General features: G+C 39.3%; 1 protein-coding gene across 4 annotated transcripts in view; it reads right to left on the minus strand.

Annotated features, from left to right (window-relative positions):
• Positions 1–1363: 1363 nt before the first annotated feature.
• Positions 1364–27339, minus strand: part of LOC131675389 (anaphase-promoting complex subunit 1) — an 896320-nt gene continuing 870344 nt past the window's right edge. For all 4 annotated transcript variants that reach the window (XM_058954365.1, XM_058954368.1, XM_058954359.1 and 1 more), the window contains 2 exons: positions 1576–1710; positions 1364–1495 (listed from right to left, as the gene is read on the minus strand). In XM_058954365.1, the coding sequence (XP_058810348.1) occupies positions 1413–1495; positions 1576–1710 (218 nt within the window). In that variant the 3' untranslated portion in view covers positions 1364–1412. The remainder of the gene's footprint in view (positions 1496–1575; positions 1711–27339) is intronic.

Below are 27339 nucleotides of genomic sequence, written 5' to 3' on the forward strand. Positions count from 1 at the left end.
ATAACGAAATCGTGTATGTATCGCAAGTGCGAGAGAGAGATGTCGTGATTCTACAAAAATGCGCGAGCGCACTCGCTGCCCTAGCCGACATTCGTCCGCTGTATTCGCCTCAGCGTAAAGGGGTTTTTCGAGCTCGACAAGCTCAAGGCTAAACACTCGGGTGTCCGCTGATATGCCGAGGTTCTTCGGCGCTTCGTCCTATGGAACCTCACATTACGTCGGCTCTCGCGGGGAAACGCTCAGTTTGCGTCATTCGTTCCGATGCGTAGAAAAATACACGCGGATGGCACTCGACACGAAGTTTTCCTGAATCCGCCTAATCGTCGCTGTACCAGAACATCGAAAACTATGAAAGTTTTGAGGATCGATGCGGCGACACATGCCAACACGAATAGTCTGCTCGTAAACGTGAGCGTCGCTCCTTTCTCTCTCCCGCGCGCTCTCGCTCGCGTCGCTCTTCGGTCGCCTTGCATCCGATGCTGCAACGGTCACACGAGGTCCAAATGCGCGACACGAGTGTTGCTCGTTACAACCTCTATGACCACACAACCGGATGTCCATCTAATCATTGGTACATTATCTATATAAACTACAAATGTGTGTTTGACAGATTGACCAGGCTGATCGACTGTGTTAAGTTTCATGTGTGGTTAGGGTAATAAATTTGTCTATTATGAGCGTTCATGATCCTAGCACAATGACTAAAAACAGCTCCTCCTCTCATAGATTTTTCAAAAAAGTTAAAACCTCCATGTAAGTAGGTTGCACGTACGTCTGGAGACTACTTTCAAATCAAAATTGGTCTTTATGTACGTAAGTGTGGCTACGAAGCGTCCATTTAAAAATGTTACATAGTTGTCTTGTTGAATACAAAATTTCAAAGTTCTTTATTCGTAGTCATACGTATCGTGCAGTTTTACACCATTTTTGATTTTAAAGTACTCTTCAGCACACCTGACGTCTACTCGTATGGAGGGTTTATATTTTTGAAAAAACTGTGTAAGAAAGATGATTTTCAGTCAACTTACTAAATAATTAGATGTTATAATAATTACATTTTTTTCTCCATTTACTCATGCGATTAACTTTAAATATTCTCATATGCATTTTTGGTAGCATTTACATATTTATTGAATTATACGATAATTTTACGATCTCGAGGAATTAACCATGAATGCCTAGGCAATTCAGTTTTATAAAGGGATCCATAATAACTTATCTGATGCTAGCTTATTTCTTCTACTTTTTAGTTCACATTTATAGGAAATAAAATAAAATTACGAATATAAATTTTCACTCGAATTGTATATGAGAAGTTACTTAATCTATATATTAAAGAATAATATATTTTTTAAATATACCATTTAATTAAAATTTTTACAAAATTTTGATTGAAGCATTTATTAGCATTTTTATCCAAATTTGAAAAATGAGTTGTATTTTAACGTTCCATAAACCTTTAAACATGACATCGTTGGACCATCAATTGGGTATTCTGGAATAAAAACATTATATGGTTGAAAGCCTTGTCTCTGAAAAATGTTAATATTAATAGTATTAAAATGTATTACTTACCTAGTCGCTTAATTATCGTACATTGTGATGAAGGGACATCATAATTTATTTTATAACCGATGATTCTTTCAATATTTTGGATTGAAATCTTGGAATGTTCAAAATCAACCCATTGAGACAGACACTCAGAAAGATCTGAAAAATGCATCCATTTTAACTTTTATTCATGTAAACAATATTATGTAAGCAATAACAGTTATAAAATATGTATTCAATAGCAAGTCAGTTATAAAGTATGTATTCATTATAAATATCTATATCAATTTTAATAGTGTTGTTACATTCCAGATATAGTTCTACGATGCGACACGAGATCCGAACGTAATCACATCGCGATCTTACGTAAAGTCGACATAAGTGTCTACCTGTTAGGACAGCAGAGTCGTTTACCGGGTTAACGGAACTTTTTCATCGAGTCAAGTTATCTCAAAATGGGAACTACGTCAGCGTTTGCATCTGAAGCACAGACACTCCCATCAATCCCTCGAAGAACTATAGAGTGACTGGGTAGCTATGAATGTGAATTTACGTGCACAGCAAATTGTGGTTCATATCTGGAGTGCATCTAGCAGTAAATTCTGGAGCACAGCTGAATCCTGCCAAGTCACTTCAGTAACAAGGAAAAGATACATAGCATAGGAAAAGGAGCAAGGAAAGCCACCACAGAAAAGATAGTGTAAGCCACTAGCCCATACTACCCGAGATTATTTTTCACGTTATTAATTCCTTTAATGCTTCACAAATTACAGAAAGAATTAATTTTTTGTATTTACTATTTCCTTTTTTTCGTTCATCTCATTCTGAACAATAAAAATATTTCAATGAATTTTCAATCCAGGCTATGAAATATGAATTTAGACAAAAGAAGTATACTTGTTCGAAAAGAAAAAGGAATTAAAATCACTTTATGACGATTGTCAAAATATCATACAAGAATTATATCATGAATTGTCTAGGAGGAGTACAAATCCGCGTATTTTGACAAACAGATTAATTATATACCTTATAAAAAAACTTACTATAGAAAAAAAATAGATCTTCACTATTAGATCTTAAAACAGTACGCGTAATTCTGCAGACGCTGGCGTAATGTAGCCGTAGATTTTTACAATATTCGGAGTTCGAGGCACGGTTTTAGTTTAGAAGTATATAACGCGTCAATTCAGTCAACCTTGTATGAGAATGGACATTAATATTATATTTTTTAAGTAAAAATGGTAAGATACAAAAAAATTGTAATGCATAAAGTTTTGTTAAGAGCTCGTGCGTATTAAAAAGCGACCGTAATGGAAAATAGTGAGTGCGAATGCGAGACAGAGAGAGCAAGAGAGACTAACCTAATATTCAAGAGCATGCCGAGGAAAAGCATGCGTACGTGCGATAAAAAGGGAAAGTGACATCTAACTAGGCAAAATAGTTAGTATCGCGTCGATAGCCAACCCACAAGCAGAAGAATAAATAGAAAAAAGGTTGAGTCTTCTCTTGTTCTTTTAGCCCAAGTCTCTTTGTTGCAACTAATTCTTGCACATAATCATGAAAGTGAAGTATGGTGACCATCGAAAGCTCGACGCCCAACGTACCAAATATAAGCAGGATCGTTGTCTGGGGCGTCATTAAGCGATCGCTGTGATTGATCAAAGGAAGCCACTAGCGTTCACTAGCCATTCACGCTCGTCTGTTAAATCATACATGCATCTTTTCTACAGCAGCGATTCAGGGTACCAGATAAGCGTTGGTTGTTTCAATCACTGATCGCTTTCACGTGCGATTTTCTTTGTCTCACGAGCGCTTTTATTTGTTTTACGTCCACCATACCTTGCCGCTAGAACGCTTATATTCATTTTCTCTTCTCTCTCACTCACTCTCAGTTATCGTGACCTGAGTGCGACTGATGGTAGACTTTATCGTACGTCTAAAATTTCTCGATCGAATCACCAAAGTCATCATATACGAGGTGTGTTCAAAAAGTAAGGTGACTTTTCAAATTTCACAGGCAACGTACTTTCGATTATCGATTTTTTTGTTTTGTTATGTTGGTACACTCTTCCCGAACATCTGTACCAAGTTTCAAGTGTATAGCATTTTTTGTTTGATTGTGAGAGTCGTAAAGGTTATAAGTGTTTTGCGTGCTCGGCGATTTCTTGCTATCGAAAAATATGGATCAAAGGATTTGCATCAAATTTTGTGTAAAAAATAAAATAAAGTGCTCCGAAACACTTGAAATGTTGATGGTGGCATACGGTGAAACTGTTCTGAGTAAAAAAGATGTTTAGAAGTGGTATAAACTCTTCCAAGATGGCCGGGAAGATGCCAATGACGAGCCTCGCTCTGGACGCCCAAGCACGTCAACAACTGATGAAAACGTTCAAGCAGTGAAGAACATTGTTCTGGAAAATCGTCGAATTTCTATCAGAGAAAATGCTGAGGATGTTGGTATATCGCTTGGCTCGTGCCATGAAATTTTTTCTAACGTTTTGGGCATGAGACGTGTGTCAGCGAAGTTTGTTCCGAAATTGCTAAATTTTGACCAAAAGAACCGTCGCATGAGCATCGTTCAAGAACTGTTGAATGACGTCAACGACGACCCAGATTTACTCAAAAGGGTCATAACTGGTGACGAATCATGGGTATATGGTTATGATATCGAAACCAAAGTCCAATCGTCCCAATGGAAGAGCCCAGATGAGCCAAGACCGAAAAAAGCACACCAAGTTCGATCAAATGTCAAAGTTTTGCTCACTGTTTTCTTCGATTACCATGGCGTGGTGCATCAGGAGTTCTTACCACATGGACGTACGGTCAATAAACAGTATTATCTTGAAGTTATGCGCCATTTGCAAGAAGCAATACGAAGAAAACGCCCAGAATTGTGGAAAAATAATTCATGGCTTTTGCATCACGATAATGCCCCTGCTCACTCATCTTTGCTTGTGAGAGATTTTTTGGCCAAAAACAACACCACAATCATACCTCAGCCACCATATTCACCGGATTTGGCCCAATGTGACTTTTTCTTGTTCCCAAAACTAAAGAGACCTATGAAAGGAGGGAGATTTGCAACGATTGCAGAGATAAAGACTGCATCGCTGGAAGAGCTCAAGGCTATACCGAAAAGTGCTTATGAGAAGTGCTTCGAGAATTGGAAAAACCGTTGGCATAAGTGTATTGTATCTGAGGGGGATATTACTTTGAAGGGGACAACATAAATATTGATAAATAAATAAATATTTTTTTTTAAAAATACAAAGTCACCTTACTTTTTGGACACACCTCGTACTACTGTCGATGAATTAAGCTAACCGATCTTATTTATTTTCTGTCACGCTTGTGTTCGCCTAACTAACTTCCTACTAATCCACGATTGCAGTAGAGAACCTTTACTCGATTCTTTTCATCTCTCGTTTCGCTTCGTTATCTCGCTCATTCAAGCGAAATATGTATGTACTAGTATACCAGGAGCAGATCGACGGTACGGTTAGTCTTGTAGCGAGAGATGGAAGTTCTATAACGGCGTTAGTACTTTATTTTCTACACCGTTAGAAAATAAATTTATTATATAAAAAGGAAATTGTCGTATGCATTCAATGCTGTTTGTAGAAAAATTGTATAATATACATCCAATACCAATCAAATATATATTTAAATTCTCTTTTCGTAAAATGCAGAGAGAGGATATTGAATATGTATTTATGAAAGAGATAGTGTTATAGTCGACGAAAGAATATGTTTTCATTTGAACTATATAAATGTAAATAAAATTATTTTGTTGTTAGAAAATTTTTGATTAGTAGATTGTTATTGTTATTTTTATTATGACTGAAAGAACTACATCTACGTGAAACGCTGCAGGGGTGCATTAGGTACTTGTATGCAATACCTTGGTTCCTTATAGTCAAGAGTGTGTAGAGCAACCTTTTCATCATTTGTTCACCCTTTGTTCATTGTTTCACCCTTTCATCATGGTGTAAGAAGAGAAAGTTTTACACGCATCATGATATGATATACTGTAACATTAGAAAAAACGACACCTGTAATTACGCTGTTTTGAACTGTCGTGCACTGAAAACATGACTGGCGTGGATTTGTTATTGCTCAAGTGGCACACATCTTAACGGTATGAATTATAGAATCTAACTTTCTCTATTAGATGTGGTTCTATCCCAGATACTTGCAGGACCAATAGGGATTTTGAGTCCCGGTGGATTCGTCAAAAATTTTTATGTGATACTTTACATCCTCCTGATCAAAAGTATTTATAGACTCCAAGTTCAAAAATGGATAGTTTTGTTTCGATCAATGCACGATAAAAGTCATGTTATTATTCGTTTACCTGTGCATCTTCCAAATTTTTAAAACATAACAATTCGCACAGAACCTACTAATATTGACGAGATAAATAATGCAATTGATTCGTAAAAATCAATGTTGATAAATTATTTTGATTTGAATATGCGAGATCCTAATGCGCATCAATATTATTACTCTGAAATTCTAGAAAAATATGTTTTTATCATGTCTTTTGTAAAGATATTTATGTAAATATTTAGTGGGTATCATACTTGAACAAAATCCTACGTTAATATGACAATTAACCTTCAAAGATAACATTGGAGTATAACATGACGATTATCTACTTCATAATCATTAGAACGTAATTATGTTTTTCCAGTAGATACTGGAAAAACATTTACGTTCTAATGATTATGAAGTAGATAATCGTCATGATATTATAAATCTCTTATAAAGAAATTGTCTTTATAAGAGATTATTTATAATTTAAATAATTTAAGAATTTTATAATTCTTTATAAGAGATCTTCGGCGATAAGAAACAAAATCATTTTCATAAATTATTGTTTCTTAAAATTGTTTACGGTATTTTTTCGAACATTTTCCATCAATAATACATAAATCTCCACAAGGACAAGCTTTTCCAAACAAAGATCCTACTCTCGTATTTTGATTGTATTGGGCAGAGCAACCTTTGTTTTTCCAGGCTCAATTGGCTGAAAAATGCTAGCAGTATCCTAGGTGTTGCCGAAATTTGAGTTCTGATTGATCGAAGGCGGGTTGCGCGGAATTGAACATATTTGAAAGTTTTAGGCCTTTTCCAGATAAATGACCCTCCGTGTACAATCTTCATCTTACTATGATCTGGTCTTTATAAAAATATTGCTAAACCCATCTTAACCCATCAAGGCCAAAGCCATAATTGGATGAGATAGCATCAAAGTAACTGATAGAAGCGGGATATAATAAAAAAAAGCATCCATGTTTTATTTGTCTTTATCAATTATTAATAAAAAATTATTTAAACAAACTACCGATAAAGTCATTTTTTCGTAAAAAAAATGAATTTTATTAATTTTAAACATTAATTAATTACTGGAAGTTCATGAAAATTACAAAAAAATTGATGCTATTTATTATTGTATGCAATCGCGTCGTTCCCTGTATTAATTACTCAAAGGATCAACATGCGCTGTAAAAGAAAAATTGCATAGTTGACATAGCAAAAAAATAGGTTGTAGGCAGGTTAAACTTTTCACTCCGGTTGATGGTTGCTACTTCTTGGAAAAGACACTGGATGTTATCTCGTACTGTTCTCTCGGTGCTTGCGTCTTGGTGTATAATCACTTTGTAAAGCTACCTTGATGTAGTGTTGACTGGGTTGACTTGACTCGTTGACCCAGAGAACTCAGCTGCTAGTCCAACCAACTGTTAGAATAGATTAGGGGGAGAAGCGGTGATGCATTCACTTTTATACAGAGGACTGAAGTATAAAAGCGCTCTCTAATTTCCCTATTAGTCCCAAAGGTAGGAGGTAGAAATGACCCGTAAAGTCTAGTCCCCAAACGCAAGTTATTTGCAACAGTATGTAACGTCAGTACACAATTCGATGCTAGCTGAAACTTGTTTAACAAACAAATGTCACCACCAATCGTGTTGTGAGTTAACCAACAGCATGATTTGTCTTGTCATCGAATTATATTGTAAAGATAAGACAGATGGCAAAATATTCATACTTATTATTTGTCAAAACAGTGACGTCACACATTCCTTGCCTTCGGCAAACTGGTTTGACAAGAAAACAGCCAAATTAAAAATTCATATCGAAAAATGAAATACAGTGAAAAGGCTATCATAATAAGAAAGACCGGCCAGAATAATTATGAATATAATAGTCATTTTTTATTTAAAGTTTCTTTGTAGTTAACGCGAAATTGAATTTAATTAATTTATTGTGAAAATTTCTCAATAATGAGTTCTAATCAACGCTACTTATATAGGAAAGCTAACTAAAATTGTACAAATGAAGAGAGTGTAATTTGATCTCTTTGATTATTAAAATAATTAATCAATTTAGGGTACGAAAACGATCATATTTTTTTAGTCTGAATATAACATTACCAATTTTTTTAATAGCATGGGATATAAAGAAGAGTTTGTAACTGGGTTCTAACTCAGCGTTATAGCCCGTTCACAAAAAAATCGAGAGTCTTGAGCGGAGACAGTTTTGGCTTGCGGACAGGCTAATGCAGGCGAGCTCACCTGATTCGCCAACTCAATTCCTCCAAAGGACTCCTGTCCTCGTAGTCGGCTAGAGTGTCGTGTTGCTCAATGCCAGGATCTAGGCATGTGAGAAAGAGATTGCGTCACCGTGAGAATACGGAATTGGCTAAGATACAGCAAATAAATGTTACAAAGCTCGGTCCGTCAAGATCTTTATAAATCATATACAAAGCGATAACGCAGCGGCTGGGTAGAGAGAGATAGCCGGTAATCAACAAATAGGCTAGAAGGAGCTAGAAATTAGTTCGACTGGTAAGTACAAGCTCGTAGCTCTGTTGGTCACGTGAACTTACTGTAGGCGCGGGGTTGGACGGTTCCCTCGAAGCGATGAGGCCGAGGGGCATAATGCCTATACGCGTAGCGCAGCGCACATATCCGCACAGAAACGCTCGACATCCATCGCCACAGAAATACGCCGAGATCTCCGGGATGCCGTCGAGGAAGCGAGATAAATCCGGGCGGTTAAATGTACGCACAGCGCAACACACATACACTCCCGCCGGAAATCTCCTGACATTGTCGTCCTCGGATCAGCCAGTAAGAAGATGGACAAGGCCGGCGGTAAAGGATCATTGCGCGCAATGCCGGAAAAGAACGAAGATGGCTAGCAGAAAAATAAGCAACTTTCTCCATGTCGCACTTCTCTCTCACATACTCATTGAGAGAATGCCTCTCTCACCGATCGCGCACGTGGTCAAAACTCGCACGTCTCTCTCTCTCGCCAGCTTCCTCACTTACCTTGCGCATCAGCTGCTCAAAAAAATCATACTAGGAATACAATATATGTTAATATATAATAATGCGAATTGAGACGGGGAAGAGAGACATAACAAATAGCGATTGCACTCGTTATACGAGGTGTGTTCAAAAAATACCCGGAATTTTTAAATTTCGCGGGTCTGGAGAAGACGATTGTCAAAATTTTTTTTTATTGTGTTGGTATACATGCCCCTGAAGTATGATAAAATTTTCAGCTATATTCACTGTTTACTTTGTCTGCGGTAGTCGCTAAGGTTTAATGTGTTTTTATGAGCTCGGCGATTTTCGTTTTTTAAAAGAAATGAATCAAAGAATTTGTATTAAATTTTGCGTAAAAAATGAAATAAAGTGTAACAAATGTGGAATGTTACAAAAAGCCTATGGTGAGTCTGCTATGAAAAAAACAAGTATTTACGAGTGGTATAAGTGTTCTAATATGGCCGCGAAGACGTTGAAGATGACGAATGCTCCGGTCGACCCAGCACGTCAACAATCGATGAAAATGTGAAAAAAGTGGAAAAAATGGTTCTGAATGATCGCCGAATCACAATTAGAGAAGTTGCTGATGAAATTGGCATATCAATTGGTTCAGGTCATAACAGTTTTTCAAATGTTTCGGGCATGAAACGGGTGGCAGCAAAATTCATTCCAAAACTGCTGAACTTTGACCAAAGAAACAATCGCATGAACATCGCTGAGGAGCTGTTAAACGACGTCAACGACGATCCAAGTTTGCTTGAAAGGGTCATAACTGGTGATGAAACATGGGTGTACGGTTATGATGTCGAAACCAAAGCACAATCGTCCACCTGGAAGCATTTAACGTCACCAAGAGCGAAAAAAGCACGTCAAGATCGATCAAATGTGAAGGTTTTGCTTACAGTTTTCTTTGACTGCAGGGGCGTGGTGCATCATGAGTTCTTATCACAAGGTCGTACGGTTAATAAGGAGTATTACCTTGAAGTTATGCGACGTTTGCGTGAAGTAATCCGAAAAAAATGCCCCGATTTATGGAAAAACAATTCATGGCTTTTGCATTACGATAACGCACCTGCTCACTCGTCGTTGCTTGTTCGTAATTTTTTGGCCAAAAACAATACCGTAGTCGTGCCCCAACCTCCATATTCACCAGATATGGCTCCGTGTGACTTTTTCCTGTTCCCAAAGTTGAAGAGACCCATGAAAGGACGGCGTTTTTCCTCGATTGAAGAAATAAAGGCCGAATCGCTGAGAGCGCTCAAGGACATACCAAAAAGTGAATATCAAGAGTGCTTCGAAGATTGGAAAAAACGCTGGCATAAGTGTATTATATCTGGGGGGATTACTTTGAAAGGGACCACATTGATGTAAACGAATAAATAAATATTTTTTTGTAAAAACGATAATGCCGGGTACTTTTTGAACACACCTCGTAAGTTATAATAATGAAATCGAGGCCTGCAATGGCTCGGTCGGTAGGGCGACGGACTCGCACCCGGTAGGCCCGGGTTCGATTCCCAGTCCCTGCTGATTGATACAAGCACCACTAAAAAAAGTTTCATGTATCTTGTTCCCAAACACATTGCAAGCCTTCCGTCGCTGATTAGCACTGATGGAGCATAAATAGAGCGACGTTAAATAAAAAAAAAATAATGAAATTGTTAGAGTAATTAACAAGAAACTTCCATTCATTATAAAATAATAAAGTAATTTCAGCTAATTACTGGAAAATTTCTTATGATTATGAATTTCCGTAAAATGTTGAGAGATCTATGAAAGAATCCGTATCTTTATACACAAGAAAAATTTTTAAATTTGAAAATAATGAACACGATACACGTGAGTTCCGTAGTTTTTTGTTGTTCCGTTATTCTATAGTTTTCCGAGATTCACATATTGATGGCTATTTAGCAGACGTGTAAGGTTTGGTTACTCCAAATGGCATAATCGTAAACCATCCCCTTTTTTTTTTATATAAGGTCCGAGACTATGCCATCTATTTTTCACCTTTTTTTGAAAGTTACTAGATTTGAGAAAACTGTCGTTCACGACTTCTTATTTCATGGGAAGCGTGCTATCTAAGTTTTTTTGGACACAAAACTGTACATTTCTAATTAACAATTGAAATACTACGAAGGAAAAAATGGAACGAAAACACATGACCATTTCCGACCATCGTTGCAATATTTAATTAATTAACACTTAAGTTATGTTCCATGTATATACTGTCTTTGTTTTCGAAAATGATTGAAATAATTATGTTAATTTCTTTGCGCATTCATTAATTTATGTTTTTTAGTCTGATGTTGGCGGTAGATGTCTTGAGAAGTTTGTCGACAAGTTTATTTGGGTGGATTTGAAGTCTGGAATTATATTTTGCGTAGAATTTTTAAATTTCTTCTTTAATTGTAGTTATCTGTAACATATAACGAGCGCGTCCTTTTCCACTAAGACGTGTATGAATGAAGTATTACCATAGTAGTAGTAAAATGTACGTCCCGCCCGTTCCAGGGTGCAATATAAATATCGAGGACGTATTCATATGTCCTACCCGTACTTATTGTTGTTTACTGTGGATGTATTTATACGTCCCGCTCGGTTAACAGGTTAAGTGACGTTTTCATATCTTTTTATTTCTTTTAACTTGATAGGCTCTGTTGTATAGATAAGACTGTAACAATTTGTACCGGGGCTGAAGAAGAAATCTATTGAACTTGTGCAGTAGCTCTTTATGCCAAACCTTGTGAAAAACCTGGGCAACATCTAGAAATTGTAACGGGGTAAAACCGTTTAATTATTTTATTCGCGCAATTATACTAAAAGGACGCGCGTAATTATTTATGCTCAATACATAAATCGGAGAACATGTGGAAACGTGCGTCAGTCAACCAGTAAGTCCTCTAATCTGGGAAAAGTGAGTGGAAGCTATATGAAAAGAGCGAGTCAAAAATACTTGTTAATAACACGGACGGAGCCTTTTATTATCATTCAAATACCACACAAAGTCGGCCCGCGCGTTTGTTTACATTGACGCTCGCTCATCGACAACACGTTTTGCCGGGACGCTCGCTGCTCTTTGTTATTAGAGTCGCCGCATGCACGCTTCGAATGTCGGAAATTAATAATTAATCATGCAACCGCGATCACGAAATTAAGCTGGCCAGCTTACCTTATTATTGCAGGCGATCGAAGGAAGCACAGACAAACCGCACAGCGCGGAACAGTTTTTAATTGTTTGTCGCCGGTCGCGAACACGCGCGCACGGATATGGTTTCGCCCTCGATGGCGAAACCTCACACACACTCTCGTCCTGGCCTCGAACTAGTAGCTGGATGGCACCTGGGCGGCTACGATCACGGACGACTGGCTGTTGCTGCTCTAGCGTGTTGATGTTGATGGCTCGTAGATTGGCGATAGAGATAGCGAAAGCGGGCGGACTCAACGATAGTCGAAGCTTCACTAATTCGGTTTCAATCGCGCGCGTTCCGTCTGCTCGCGTGCCGAATTCCTTCGTTACGAATTTCGTCCCCCCGGCAGGTGCTGCCCTCACAGGCAACAATTAAGTTATATTATCAGCGCTAATTTGACGTTTACCGTCACAAAATATACTAGTGTAGTATAGTTTATATTTAATGGCTTTCCTCGCAACAGATACTATTCTATTTACTTGTTCAATTGTAAAATGATTACATCTGAAACCGAATGGATAGACAGGGATAAGTTTTCAGTTTAGTATCACTCGGTTAATTTTAACTAGAATTAGTTTTTCAATGATTTTGAAATGTGCTAATAAAAGGCTTATCGGTCTATATGACGTTACCAGTTCTGGTCATTATCAGGATTGGGTACTAAACAATCTCTGTTACTTTCCGGTGCGAAGGAAAATAACAAAGACATAAGCACGCATTAAAAACAATTGTTAGATATCTTATTGCAATTAGAGGTAACATTTTGATAATTTTTCCTGTGATATTATTAGAAACGGGAGCTTTTCTATTCTTCATATTATTAATAATTTGTAAAACTTCCTTTATTTTAATTGATTTTATTGATATACTATCTTGGATGTCAGAATCTTCTAGTAACATTTCTTCTTCTTTAGTGATTATTCTTTAGTGAAGATTGAATACTGTGCTAAAATGATTTGCGAACGTTTCAGCTTTTTCCTTGTTCGCTTGCAATCTTGCCAAGCTACCACAAGGTTTTTTGGTAGACGGTATAAATACAGTTGGTCTTTTAAGTCGTTTAGTAGCCACTCATAATGAATTATCTGTTGCTTCTATAGAACTCAGTGATCTGAGACCATTCCATGTTTGTATATTTTTTTCTTCCTATAACATTTTTTCAGATCTTTGGATGCTTTATTTATTTTAGTTTTGTCTTATCAAATAACTAGACTCGATCTAGTTATTTGATATCATTTTCTTAATGATCTCTTTTCTTTGCTTGTTTAGGCTATTTTAGTGTACGTAATTTGCTGTGTTTTATTTCTATTCATTGTAGTAAAGCATTTGTTAATAGTTTCAGTTAAAATTATATTAATTATGTATTCGTATTTATTCATCAACTCTGATATATCGTTCACTCTCATCATTCGATGATGCACCGCCATTACAAAAGTACACAAACCAAATCACTCATTCTTCTTTTTAAGACGGATAAAAACATTTTTTTTCTTTGTTTTTAATTAAAGTAACATTTAACTGAACCTATGAGACTGAATTGTTATTTATATTACACGCGTTCTAACTCTAATCTAATTTCAGTATGCATTCATTTCAAGGCGAGACTTATTAACCACATTAAACTTTATAATTACTTTTACGTAGTAACTAAACAAAAGAACCAAAGTAAAAAAAATTAATATACCACAAAAAAATAGCAAGATAACTACAAATCAAAATAAAAGTTTATTCCTGAAACCAACCAATACTTAAGAAATAGAAGAAATCATGCAAAATGAAAAATAAAAATAGTGGTGTCGATAGCATAAATAGCAAAATAATAAAAATATTAATAAATCACGTTATAACACCGCTAGTAAACATAATAAACTACAGCATTTGAAAAGAAAGAGTATCCTCCATTAAGATAATAAAAAAGACACCCAAAATGAATCTTGAAACTAAGATTTCAGTAGCATTCTACATAGAAAAAGATTAGGTTTGCTGCCAAACCACACCTTCCGAGAGCCTTCCTATGTATATATACGAGGTCTGTCCGGAAAGTATCGGACCTACGTTTATATTATAACGTGCGATAAACCACTCGTTATGTCTCTCTCTCTCAAACAACCACTCTTATATATATATATATATATATATACACTTATATATTTATATCTATATTAACTTATGTGACTTTATGTACAAAACCTAGAAGTGGCAGTCGCAGCAGACAATAGAGTACGAGGTAAGAGAGAGAGAATACTGAATCCGCAACGTGAACTAGCGAGAGGAAGGATAAGCCCGTGCAGATCCACATCGAAGGCGCGCTAACGTGTAAGAGAGAGACGGCCGCGCGACAGGAACCGACTTAAGTTCGACAGAGTAGAGGAGAGAGTGGGAGTACGCTCCCGCGACATTAGCTTGAGAATCGCGGCCGAAAACACACGTGTTCTTGCCGGCCGGCTTTCACAAAGAAGTTGAGATATCGCCCATCTTCACTGAGACACTTTGGTTTGGCCCAGCGGTAATAGAAAAGAGAGACTTCCTACAGCAAATAGTGCGCAGTGTTGCAAGATAGAGTGTGGGACTATTCTAGTGCGAACTAGTCGATCGTCCCCCCGTAATCAAGCAGTTGATAAGGCTCTTCCGTGGTCTCGCGCGTATTTGTAAGTACCTACTTGCGTACCTTGCTTCTCTCTCGCTAGCTAGTTATTCTCTCTCTCTTTAACGCCGCGCTGCTTCCTATGTAAACTTATAAGCTGTATAAATATCATTTATTTTACGTAACCTATTTTCTCATTTACACCTGACTCTACAACTTTCCACGCTCTTTCCGTCGGTGAATTATCTAGAAGACTAGTTACTGATCCCACGACGCTCTCGCGGGCCTTAAGGCGTAACTGAATATCCGGGCATAGTCTCGTACGGTTGTCGTACGCCCGCATTGAGCTGTATAAAATATTTACCGATCTCTCGCGAAATAACGCGGGCAAATATACACCCCGTTATATTGGCGCCCAACCGACAATGGCATTCGAAGTAGCCTTTCTTCTTGTGCGAGAGACACGACGCAGCGTGTTTACGAAAACGATAGAGTGCCAGTGCGTGTATAACAGAGACTCAGGTTGCGCAGCGAATGTAAACACAGTGTGTTATTTACACGGCAGCCTTGAAATTGCTATAAGCCTCGCTAGTCGAGCAATTTCAATTCAAACTTTTTCAATATTGAAGTATACTATATTTTTCAAGGCTACGCCGTCTGAGAAATATCACACGATTGTACGTAAGAAAATGCGTATGTAAACATAGGACTCGGCGAAAAGTGTGTAGCGGTACGTGAATTCGACAAACGAAGACTTTCACTCGCCTATAAATGAACAAGCTAATCAAATTAAGACGATAATATGCACATAAAGATACACATATATAAGAATATATAACAACCTTTCTCGGCAGCGCACGCACATATTTTCTTACTTTCACACAATTGCCTAGCGATAACTCTTAAAACGAATCCAACTGGACTGACGCCTGAAAGAATTTCAACTTCGCTTTTAGAGCGCACGCAGTATACACTGCGCTAGACATCGAATTAATCTAAACCCAATTAGCGATCGTTTAACTTAACCTTTAACGATTTCGGCCGACAACCTTCGTCCATCTTCTTCGGCGGCGCCTCCGAACTAGCTCAGTCCGCTAATAATCAAAATAATAAAAATAAACTCAAGAAACGACAACAATGGCGACTAATTGGACGCTCGACGACTTAACAATCTTTAAAGAAAGATTGAACGAGCAACTGCTGGCCTGGGTCCGAAACTTATCAAGTATCGACTTGGACAACGCACTGTCACAATTGGAATTGCACAACGAGGGACGCTTTCTTGAGCGAGCGGACAGATTATACCGCAGACTACAAGGAGACTATACAGCACAGGACTTCCTGGCGCCCAAAGACGAAGATGACACGTCGACCCGTACAAGACGAGATGACTTAGCCAAAACATTCTTCGAATCAGGTACACTACCGTCCGACATTAGTAAAGACCTACATACAGCTTTGGAAATGGAAAGATATTCAAGCCTTCAAATCACCATAAATGAAGAAAATGAAGAGCATCTGGCAACCAGCTCACCTCACAACAATAACAGCAAAATGTCGCTAACCCTCGGAGCAGACTCACAATCTCCCGAACTCACAGGGCAAAGCCATCAAGTATCACCATCACAACAAATAAGTACATTTATGACGACAAATGTAACTCCCGTAAACAACGTCACTACGACCGCGCCAACGCCAAAGTACGACAGCACTAGTCAAGAACTAATAAAAATCGTACTGCCCAATGGCCAGACAGAGATTACGACGAAGCCGATAGCAGACGAACTGCGCAGAGGATGGAGACTAGAAATGGCAAGACACGCAGAACGAACACAATTCCAGACGCAATTCGCAGTCTGGCAAAAAGAGGTAGAAGAAACTAAAAACCTGCTGAAACAATACAAAAGTCATTTCAGTCGCCTTGGAACGGACTTACAAAAGCTTAAAACAGAAAAGGACACGCTACACACAGCGAACATACAACTGCACGAGCAACTAAAAACAAGCTGGTCCATCAACCAACAACAAGCAGCAGAACTAACTCGTCTAGAAACGCAAAGTTCAAAAACAGTACAGTTCCAAGACACCTTAAATTATAACTACTACGATGAAACACAAAAATTTGACGACACAGTTCATCCCCCAACCACTTTGTCACTGGACCCACGGACTCCGATGTTCCATTCCACCACAAATCCCTCTGCGACGGCGGCGCCGAATACGTTCCTCTCCACAATCACCTCGATGGCCCAAAGGCATTTTACGCCACCACAAGCCCACTCACACGACAAGCGGCATGCCCCATGCACTGTCCTTTCTTCGCTCGACTCGACGGCTTCCCTCGTTACCTCGACTGCCCCGGCAAGCTCGAGCTGGGGGAGGGGGGCCATACCTAGCGCGACAGTGAACTCATCACAACAGGGTGCATATTTCTACCCACCGGTAGCCAGCCAGACGACTAGTTTACATCAAACAGGTCCAGCTTACTACCCCTCGAGCAGGAACCTGGGGAAAACAGTCAGAGAGTGGAAAATCAAATTTTCTGGTGCCGAAGGGCTAAGCATTGAAGAGTTCCTGGAAAGAGTAGAGGAGAACCGGCGCCTAGACCGAGTGGCGGATACAGAGCTGTTGGACTCCATGACTCCCTTATTCACTGGATCAGCTCTCTTTTGGTATAGGGCCCTAAGAAAAACCTGGGACACTTTCGACGAATTCAAAGAAACTGCTCTCACAACCTACAGCAAATCTAAGAAAAATCGGAGAAACCTAGTGGTAGAAGCTCATTGCCGGACCCAGGGTGCAGAAGAACCAGTGACAGAATATACCGTAGCTCTGCTTACCATTTTGAAAAGAATGGATCCGCCGTGGGAGATGAAAGACCAGATAACTCTCGTCATAGATAATATGCTGCCCAAGCTTCACAAGAAACTGAAGCACTATAGGAATAACTTGGAGGACGTGCGGGTACTTTTGACCAATGCCCAAGAGGCCGAAGACGATGAAGCTGGACAGTGGAAGCCCCCACCTCCGGCTGAGTACAGCATCCTACCGGAGACCGCATATAGGCCCCCGAAAGGCACCAGGAACAAGCCACCCGGCCTATCCTCCATGAACGAGAGCTCCCTTAGCGCCTCGACGGACGAGTTGGAAAAGTTGATGACGAGAATCCTAGAGAAGAAGCTCAGAGAAATGGAAAACTCCAAATCACCCACTATTCAGGCCAAGGAAGAGAGCCCTGGCACCAACTCCGAGCTCAACCGCCGTGAGGAGCCTAAGAACCCTCGTTGGGATTCGCATAGAGGCAGAGGCCGTGGTCGGATAGGCTTTAGACCCCGCGATAAAAATCCCTCTTTAGTGGCTACGCCAAGGTCGGATAAGAATAAGGACCGGGCAGCCGGCCCTGACGGAGATAAACTTCTTTGTTGGAACTGCAGTTGGCCCGGCTATACGAAAAAGTCCTGCCCTGAGTGCGGTCCACTGGAAAGTGCTAGACTCAAAGCAAAAAACGACGAAGGGAGCACGTAGATGAGGTCCCTACGGCTCCCCCAAACCACGGGACCTTCGAAACTAGCGGCGACACAGGAGCTCCGCAGGCTGTACACAACACGGTGAACGACCCGATGTTAGCTCAGGTTAGTTCTTCCGACGTGCGACAGCCCTGCGATGGCGGTACTGTGGCCAGCGCCCAGGTTGAGAAGTCACCTCGCTGGTGGCTGACCGTGAGTGTCGGCGACTATAAATTCAGAGGCCTCTGGGATACCGAATCCTCCCGTACTGTCCTTGGCCCACACGCAATTTCGATTGCCACCGCCTTGAATAGGCGCGTACACCCCTATGTGGGCCTAGGAGCCAAGGCAGTCGATGGTCACTACGTATCTATTATGGGTATCGTAAAGTTACCCTTTACTTTAGGGGGGGTAACTCATGCGATTAACGCTCTCATTTTATCAGAAGTCGACACCGAGTGCACTTTAGGTGCTGACTTCAAACGCGCCTTTTCGGCCATGTTAGATCCCACGACTAACAGGCTGACTTTCGAAGGTTGCTCCGAGGGCGTGCCTGCAACTCTCTCCTCCGAGAAGTCTGAAGAGGCAATGGCCTTGTTCTCTCTGGGGATCGAAGATCTCACAGGTGAGCAGAGAGCCGAAATCGATAGGGTCATGCATAGCTTGATCCCCGAAACCTCTGGTGAACAGTTAGGTTGCACCAGGTGGATCGCTCATGAAATTAACCTCACTAACCCGCGCCCGATTAAGCAAAGATACTATCCAGTGTCGAAGAAAATTGAGGATGAAATGCATGAGCAAGTACGTAAAATGTTGCAGATGGGAGTGATCCGAAGATCCAAGAGCGAATGGTCTAGCCCAGTAGTAATGATCCTGAAACCAGATGGAACGTATAGGTTTTGTGTAGACTATCGCAAAGTTAATGCGGTTTCAAAGATATCGGCGTATCCATTACCTTATATGGATGTTATTTTACGCAAGATACAACACGCCAAATATATAAGCGCCCTAGATTGTTCGGGAGCCTTTTGGCAGATTCCGCTTAAAGAAGAGTCTATCCCGATCACGGCCTTCATTGTTCCTGGTATGGGTTTATTTGAATTTACTCGAATGCCTTACGGCTTGGCTGGCGGTCCTGCTACGTTTCAAATGCTGGCGGATAAGCTTATCACGCCCGAAATTGAGCCTTTTGCCTTTGCCTATTTAGACGACCTGATCATTGCAACGGATACTTTTGCCGATCACGTAAAGTGGCTCACGCTGATTTTGAAGCGAGTTAACGAGGCTGGGCTTACTATAAATAGGAAAAAGTCCAAGATTTGTATGTCCGAGGTGCGCTACCTCGGCGTATTGGTGAATCGAGACGGCTGCCGCCCGGATCCAGAGAGAGTGAAACCCATCTTACAATACCCGAGACCTAAAAATTTGCGTCAACTACGTCATTTCCTGGGTATGGCCTCATGGTACAGGAAGTTCCTGGATGACTTTGCGGCTATTGCGGAACCACTCACTTCCCTTACTCGGAAAGATTCCAAATATGTATGGACCGAAGGACACTGGGCCTCCTTCGAGCAAGTTAAAGCTCTTCTTGCTTCCGCTCCAGTTCTGGCTAGACCAGACCCTAACGCTCCATTCTCTATCGAGTACGACGCCAGCGACACGGGCATTGGTTTCGTGTTGGTCCAAAAGATAAACGAGATCGACTATGTCATTTGCTACGGCAGCAGAGTTTTCACTGCAGCCGAGCGTCGCCTGTCAGTCACCGAACGAGAATGTGTTGCGGTAATATGGTCGATTGAGAAGTGTCGCCCGTACATCGAAGGCTATCACTTTACCGTGGTTACCGACCACCATAGTTTGACTTGGCTTAGGAATCTGAAGAACCCCAATGGGAAACTAGGCCGCTGGTCGTTACGCCTTCAAGGCTACGACTTTGATATCGTACACCGCAAAGGCAAGGACAATGTCGTGCCCGATGCACTTTCGCGTATGTTCGAGACAGACGAGGATATCGCCGCCGCTTTAGCTTCTTTCTCTCTCGATGACAATACCAAGGACCCCTGGTATAGACGCAAGATCTCGCAAGTCGCTCAGGATCCAAAAGCGCATCCCTACTAGAAGGTAGTGGGTGGCCGCTTATACGTTTATCGACCTGACCCGATAGTCGACGATTTGATGGGCAATGATGACGACGCCTGGAAGCTAGTTATCCTTCGAGAACAACGAGAGAGAGTCCTGGCGGAATGTCATGACGAACCGACATCGGGGCATCAAGGGCGATATAAGACCCATCAACGAGCCGTATTACGTTATCATTGGCCTGGCATATACAAAGATGTTGCGCATTTTGTGCGTAACTGTATGATTTGCCAACAAGTGAAAGTGGAACAAAAATCCCCTGCAGGACTCATGGGTAAACACGTAACTACCCGTCCCTGGGAAGTGGTCTGCGGCGACACCATGGGGCCTCTGCCTCGCTCGCCCTAAGGCCATGAGCACCTGCTCATCTTTATGGATATGTTCACTCGTTGGATCGAATGTATTCCGATCCGTAAGGTTAACGGTAAGACCATTAAGAAAGAACTCAATCAACGGGTCTTCCTTCGCTTCGGAACCCCTGACCGTTTTCTTTCGGATAATGGCACGCCCTTCAAAAACAAGTTAGTCGATGAGTTCTTGAAGTCACACGGGGTGATCCATGGAACATGCGCCCCTTATAATCCACAGTCGAACCCCACTGAGCGGGTAAATCGGACTATTAAAACTATGATTGCCGCTTTCATCGAAGACAAGCATGCGAAATGGGATGAGCATATAGCGGAATTCACCTTCGCCTATAACTCAGCCATTCATGAAGCTACTCGCTCAAGCCCTGCTTTCCTCAACTACGGGCGACATCCAGCGCCCCCTCGCACAGTTCGACGCGAGGAGGAGCGCGCGGCGGTTCTACAATTGGAGACTACGGCCCGTGAGGAATGGAGCGACCGTATGAAAAAACTCGTCGAAGTACGAGCGGGAGCTCTGGAAAACAGCAGAGCCGCGCAAACGCGACAGGAAAAGTACTTTAACGACTGCCATCGCGACGTCGTCTATAATGTCGGTGACAAAGTCTGGGCGAAAAATCATGTCCTCTCTTCGGCGGCCAAAGCCATTGCCGCCAAACTCTGCCCGAAATTCTATGGTCCGTTCATCGTGACTAAGCGTTTGGGAATGAATTCCTACCTACTCCAATCAGGAAGTGGAGTAAATATTGGAAAAGTAGCTGTAAATCAGCTTAAGATATGCAACGACAAGGAACAATTCCCTCACGACGCCCCTTGGAACCGGTAGACGACTCAGAAGGGCAACATGATTTAGCTATTCGGGAGAAGAACCCGGAGGCAGTGGACCGTTCGGCGACTCAGGCCTCTACTACAATGGCTACGCCTTCTTCTACAGCCGACCTGACTTCTCAACCAGACTCAAGCCAAGCTCTACCCGCCCAAGAGGCGGTAGCTCCACGTAAGAGAGGCAGGCCCCGTAAGTCCTGCCTAGATCTACCACCTGCGAGGCCACAAGTTGTACTTTCTCCCCGCCGACTGCGTTCGCGACATAATCCCTTATCGTAATTATTAATGAATATACAGTGCCGGTCACCCACTTTTACCCCCCCACGGGCAAAATCAGTCTAACTTCAAAGTTTTATATCTCTGGTAGAAATTAACGTACAGAGACGAGCGTGGGTGCGTTTGGAAGGTCTTTCGAAAGGCTTTCAAATGATATGACTCACGGTTGCCATCGATTGTTTTTTTAAATTTTGCAACAATTATGCAAAATTGAAAATTCTGAAATTTTTTTATTATTTTTGACAATTAGCCAATTTTGGAAAAAAAATCGTACGAAAATTTGAAGTACACCATTTTTTAACTATTACCAAGCCCTATCTGAATCACTCATCAAAAATTTATTTTCGTCAAATATGACGCGCGCACGGGTATTTTTTCCTGGAAGTGACAGTTTTCTTCAACATTTTTTATCTCCGTCAAATTGTAACAATCGAAAAAAATTTTATACGAGAAAAAATGTTTGTTTTTTCACGTAGAATACTGCAATAATTTTTTTTTCGGTTTTTCGAAAAATTTTTTTTTTAGGAATGAAACGCGTGTGTGCGAAATTCATCCCAAAATTGCTCACAGCAGAGCAGAAGAACATACGCTTAGAAATCGCTCTGGACAATCTGGAAATGTTCAATAATGATGATAATATGCTTAGAAAAGTTATTACAGGTGATGAATCATGGATTTATGGTTATGATCCTGAAACAAAACAACAATCTTCACAGTGGAAGCATTTTGAATGGCCAAGGCCAAAAAAAGCACGTCAAAGTCGGAGCAATGTTAAGTCAATGTTGATTGTTTTTTTCGATTGTGAAGGTGTTGTACATCAGGAATATGCACCAACAGGTCAGACAATCAATAAAGAATACTACGTTCAAATTTTGAAACGTTTGCGTGATGCAGTAAAAAGAAAACGGCCGCACTTTTGGGAAAGTGGTGACTGGCTTTTCCATCACGATAATGCGCTAGCGCATTCATCCAATCTTGTACAGCAGTTTTTGAGCAAACACAATATCGCATTGCTTCGACAACCTCCATACAGACCCGACATAGTCCCTTGTGACTTTTGGCTGTTTCCAAAACTAAAAAAACCACTCAAAGGACACCGATTCGATGACAAAACAACGGTTGAAAACAATGCGACGAGTGTACTTAAGGCTATCCCTAAAAGTGAGTTCCAGGGCTGTTTTGAAGAGTGGAAACATCGATGGAACCATGTTATTCCATCAAGTGGGGATTACTTTGGAGGATGCCACCCACCAGATGATAAAGAATAACGCTAGCACGAAAATATAAAGGTAGGTCCGATACTTTCCGGACACACATCGTATATACAAAAAACGGATATTTTCTTTCTTCTTTTATTTTTTTTCTTCGGACCTAAAAATAATATCAACACCGAGTTTCCGGCATTCATATTCCTGGAAAATGTAGATTCATTGTGATTTCTTCCAAGATTACAGGCTAATGGGACCTAACCTAAATAATAAATTTTAAACTTCAAACTCCTCTAAAATTCAGCCATATTAAGGTACAGACATAAAATTTTCAGAAGATATTCAAAATTATCTAAGAAATCTTCTTCAATTAGTTTGAAGTCGGTTCCAGTGGTGCGCCACCTTCAAAAATGCAAAAAAAAAACCGTTTTGAAGTGGTTTTTGGCCCTTGGCGCCTTACCACCGGCAGATTTGGTAAAACTAATGCCTCCATCGTATTCTACGGGAAAAAGTATATCAAAAACATGTATTGTATGATCTCTCTACGATTTTCTACTCTGCGGCAAACAAAAGAATAACAATGGCGGCTACGACAGGCATGTCAAAATGACCTTCCGCCTCTCATGACTCATACCTTTAAAGCTAATTATCAAAGACTTTATCGATCCTTACATATATTCTTTTGTGATTTTTTCCATACAATGCGATGGCGATATTCCTTTTACCATTATTGAGTTTCGTGAACAGCTAACGGACGAAAACCAGGAATAAATCATGTTTTCTGTCGTTTATCAGCGGCTTTTCGCTGTAAGCGCTTCACAAAAGTCAGCTTCGGTAAAAATAACGTTACCATCATATTATATGGAATAAAAGACATTGAAAACATGTGTAACTCCATTTATAGATCTATTACGACCATCTAAAGAATCCAATTATGCAAAACCACACTGCTGTAGAACCACGAAAAAATCAATCTTCTCCTCGTCGATTCCCTCATTGCTCCTCAAAAACACTCTTACCTCGTGCTAAACGTATGTTTTTCATATATTCTTCCTAGAATACGATGCATCGTATCGTCAGAATTTACATATCTATAATTAAAAATTAGGTAAAAGTGAAAAAAAACTTCATTAATCAATTATCGATATTTTTTATATATTATTGATCTACAATAAATAACCTACAATAAAATATGGTACGGTTCCCATTGGCACAACTACAGCAATATCGTTTGATGCCACTGATGCCGACAGTAGTGTACGTAACACTTGTATGTTTTGCTGTTGATATGCCCAGAGCGTATTTCAAATCGTAATATGTTGGGCTCTTCTTTGGCGTAACTTAGCATAAGAGTATTATCGTCTTGAATCATTTCGGCTAGATAAGAAACAGATTGTGACAACTGATATGATCCTGCGAAAAGTACTTTCATATCTCTTTTCGTTATTTCAGGAAAGTCTAATAATTCATTTGAAGACAATTTTTGAAATGGCAATTTCTTTTGATTCCAATTTTTATCCCGAACTTCATCTGCTAAAGTATTTTTTACATTCTTGGTGAGATTTATTCTCTGTATAATTTTGTCCAACAAGCCTACGTCAGAATTCAATTTTTTTCTAAATTGATTGTTCAAGAAGAAAGCAATTTTACAATACAGCCCGGCTTTTGGTAATGAAGCGTTATAGAATTAATGATGTAAAAATTTAAACTTCTGTCCTATAATCCCATGAACGGTTTCAACAATCTACCTGAGTTTGGTTACCAAGCGAGACGAATTTGATTCTTGTGTAGTGAGTTGAGATCGTTTACCTTTTAGTGCTGGCATTAATACTTTGATTTCTTGCTTGATCAACCAATCTACAATATCTCGGAATCCTCTGTCAAGAATAAAAATATCACCTTTTTTTTAAAATCTGTTTGAGACCATTTGGTTGACCCAGTAAAATCTTTAGAATTTGTGCATCATTAAGATTTGCTGTAAATGGACCAAGTTCATCCATTACATAACCATTGGTTGTGGCAACAGTGAATGGTTTGCACAATGGAACTTTTTTCTGGCCGGAATACGATTTACGCTGAAACCATTATTGCTACTCTTTTGATGTCGTAGATATGTACCATCGCCTATTATATATAGCGTATCGATTTCAGAATCATGGAGCCTTTTGGCCACTTCAGCTGTTTGGGCAAAAAAAAATCTCTATTGTGAGAGTCAAATCCGAAATTGCCAGGCAATATATCTTCTTCAAAACATTGCAATACACTATCTATGATGTTTTTAACTTGTTGTTTCTGTAAACCAAAAATCGCAGAGATACATTTGTTTAAGTTACCAGTCCTAATCTTGAATAAGAATATAACTGAGGCTTGCAATATGTTTCGATTATGGGATGTTCTCATTGACTTCATCATACTTTCCAGTTCCTTAATATTGTGCAACGTATAGCCTGTTAGACCTTTTATACGCTGTTATTGCATGTTATTGCAATTATGTTATTATAATGTTTTTAACATTCCTAGGGGTTTTTAGCCAATAATCAACCATCTCTACACTTGTCATATGTCAGAATCCATGTCTTCTTCAATGTATCAGAATCGTTGTGTAGAGGGTCTCTACACAACGATTGTATAGGTTGTATAGGACTCTCCGAGAGCCGCAGTAATGTCAATTAAGTAAGTACAGATATAGACAGACAGACAGACAGACAGAATTTAACCTTACGTGTAATCATCTCTGATTGCTCTATACAGTTTTCTGCGACAGTAAATTATAAAATCTTTTGATTACAACTCAGAGGTATAGGCGGATGAAGATACTCGTTTTGATCAGTAGCAAGTTCTCAACTCGTTTATACCCTGTAATCACTGCTAAAGTAATTAACAGTGAATGATAGGAACTTGCATGTTTTTAAGTTTCAATTTTAAGAGTATACATTGTTCGAAACATAATTTGAATAAGTAAGAAAAATTATGATTGCATCACATTATTGAGTGAAAAACCATTCTTGAAAATATGTTTCAGAAGTTACAAATATTTTTTGAGTGCTTTATCATATATCACTTTATATGATAATAATAGTCTCTGTCGAAGTAGATTGGCTATAAGTCCCAAATCACTCTGAGCAAAGATTTTTTAAAGATACATAAACTATTTGGCAGTTATATTTTCCATTGAAACTGAAGTGGATTAATTGAACTATAAATAAAAAGATTTGACAGATTTTAAAATTAAGTTTTACTGAAATAATTCAGATCAACATCCCATTTTGTTCTTTGTAAAGAAGTTTGAAAACATTGAGACTAATTAAAAAATAAATAGCTTGTAGAAATGTATTTAAAAATTAAATATTATTTTTTGGGTTCTCGATTCCCATCTTTCTCATTTTTTAAAAAAATGCTTCACCGCTTTTGCATTCTCTAAAATGAAAAATATTATCTTGTTCTTGCTATCAAATTATTCAAATTTAAACAAAGATTTCTGTTATTTATAAAACTTGGCTTTTCCACTCATAAATAATGTAACAATATGAAAATAAGAATCATTCAATTTCCTAACTCGCTTAATAAAAACGAATTGTTTCCTTCATTTTTGTGTAAACCTTCATTTCATGTTCATAATATACTAACAATCAACACAAAACTTGTTTTAATACCAAAAAACCAATTGATATATAATTATTACATTGTGTAGACTTAAAAAATAGATTTAAACATTGATTTGTTTCAAATACGGAACTTGGCTTTTCTACTGATAATTTTGAAATTAAAAACAATCCGGTTGGTTTGAAAAATTTATTGAATTAATTATTGAAACAAAGAAAATTACCATTTTATTATGCTTAATTTCTTTTAATAACAATCTGTTTTAGTACAAAAAACAATTGTAAAGACTATATATGAAATTGCCTTATACAGGTATATATCTAAATCAGTGTGTTCTGCAATACTACGGGTGATATACAATATTTCGTAACGATCATTTTTGTTGGACGATAAATCTCATGTTTAACATCGATGATGTAGTGTTTTAGTTTAGGTGATTTTAATGTCGATAACAGTTAGGACTTATCATTGACGACTGGTACTGGAACACTCTTACTTAAGTGTGATGTGCTTATAACACGAAAACGTAATGTTTTTGTTAAATCGAACTCATTAATGGCCTCATCTCAAATGTAATATAATAAGATAGTTCCTTGTCAATTGCGAAAAATGTTAGTTTGTGGTAGACCGTAAGTAGTAGAGGCTAAGGGGATCCTAAACCACTTACCATGCGATTTTTCGATGCCTACTCTAGCGACGATCGGTAACGTTATAAATCCTCATATTGGCGATCTGTGAGCTGCTTTATCGACAGATGTTTATT

This window comes from Phymastichus coffea, unplaced genomic scaffold (assembly GCF_024137745.1).
Source record: "Phymastichus coffea isolate CEN01 unplaced genomic scaffold, Cenicafe_Pcof_1.1 PCOF00001, whole genome shotgun sequence".
NCBI lineage: Eukaryota > Metazoa > Arthropoda > Insecta > Hymenoptera > Eulophidae > Phymastichus > Phymastichus coffea.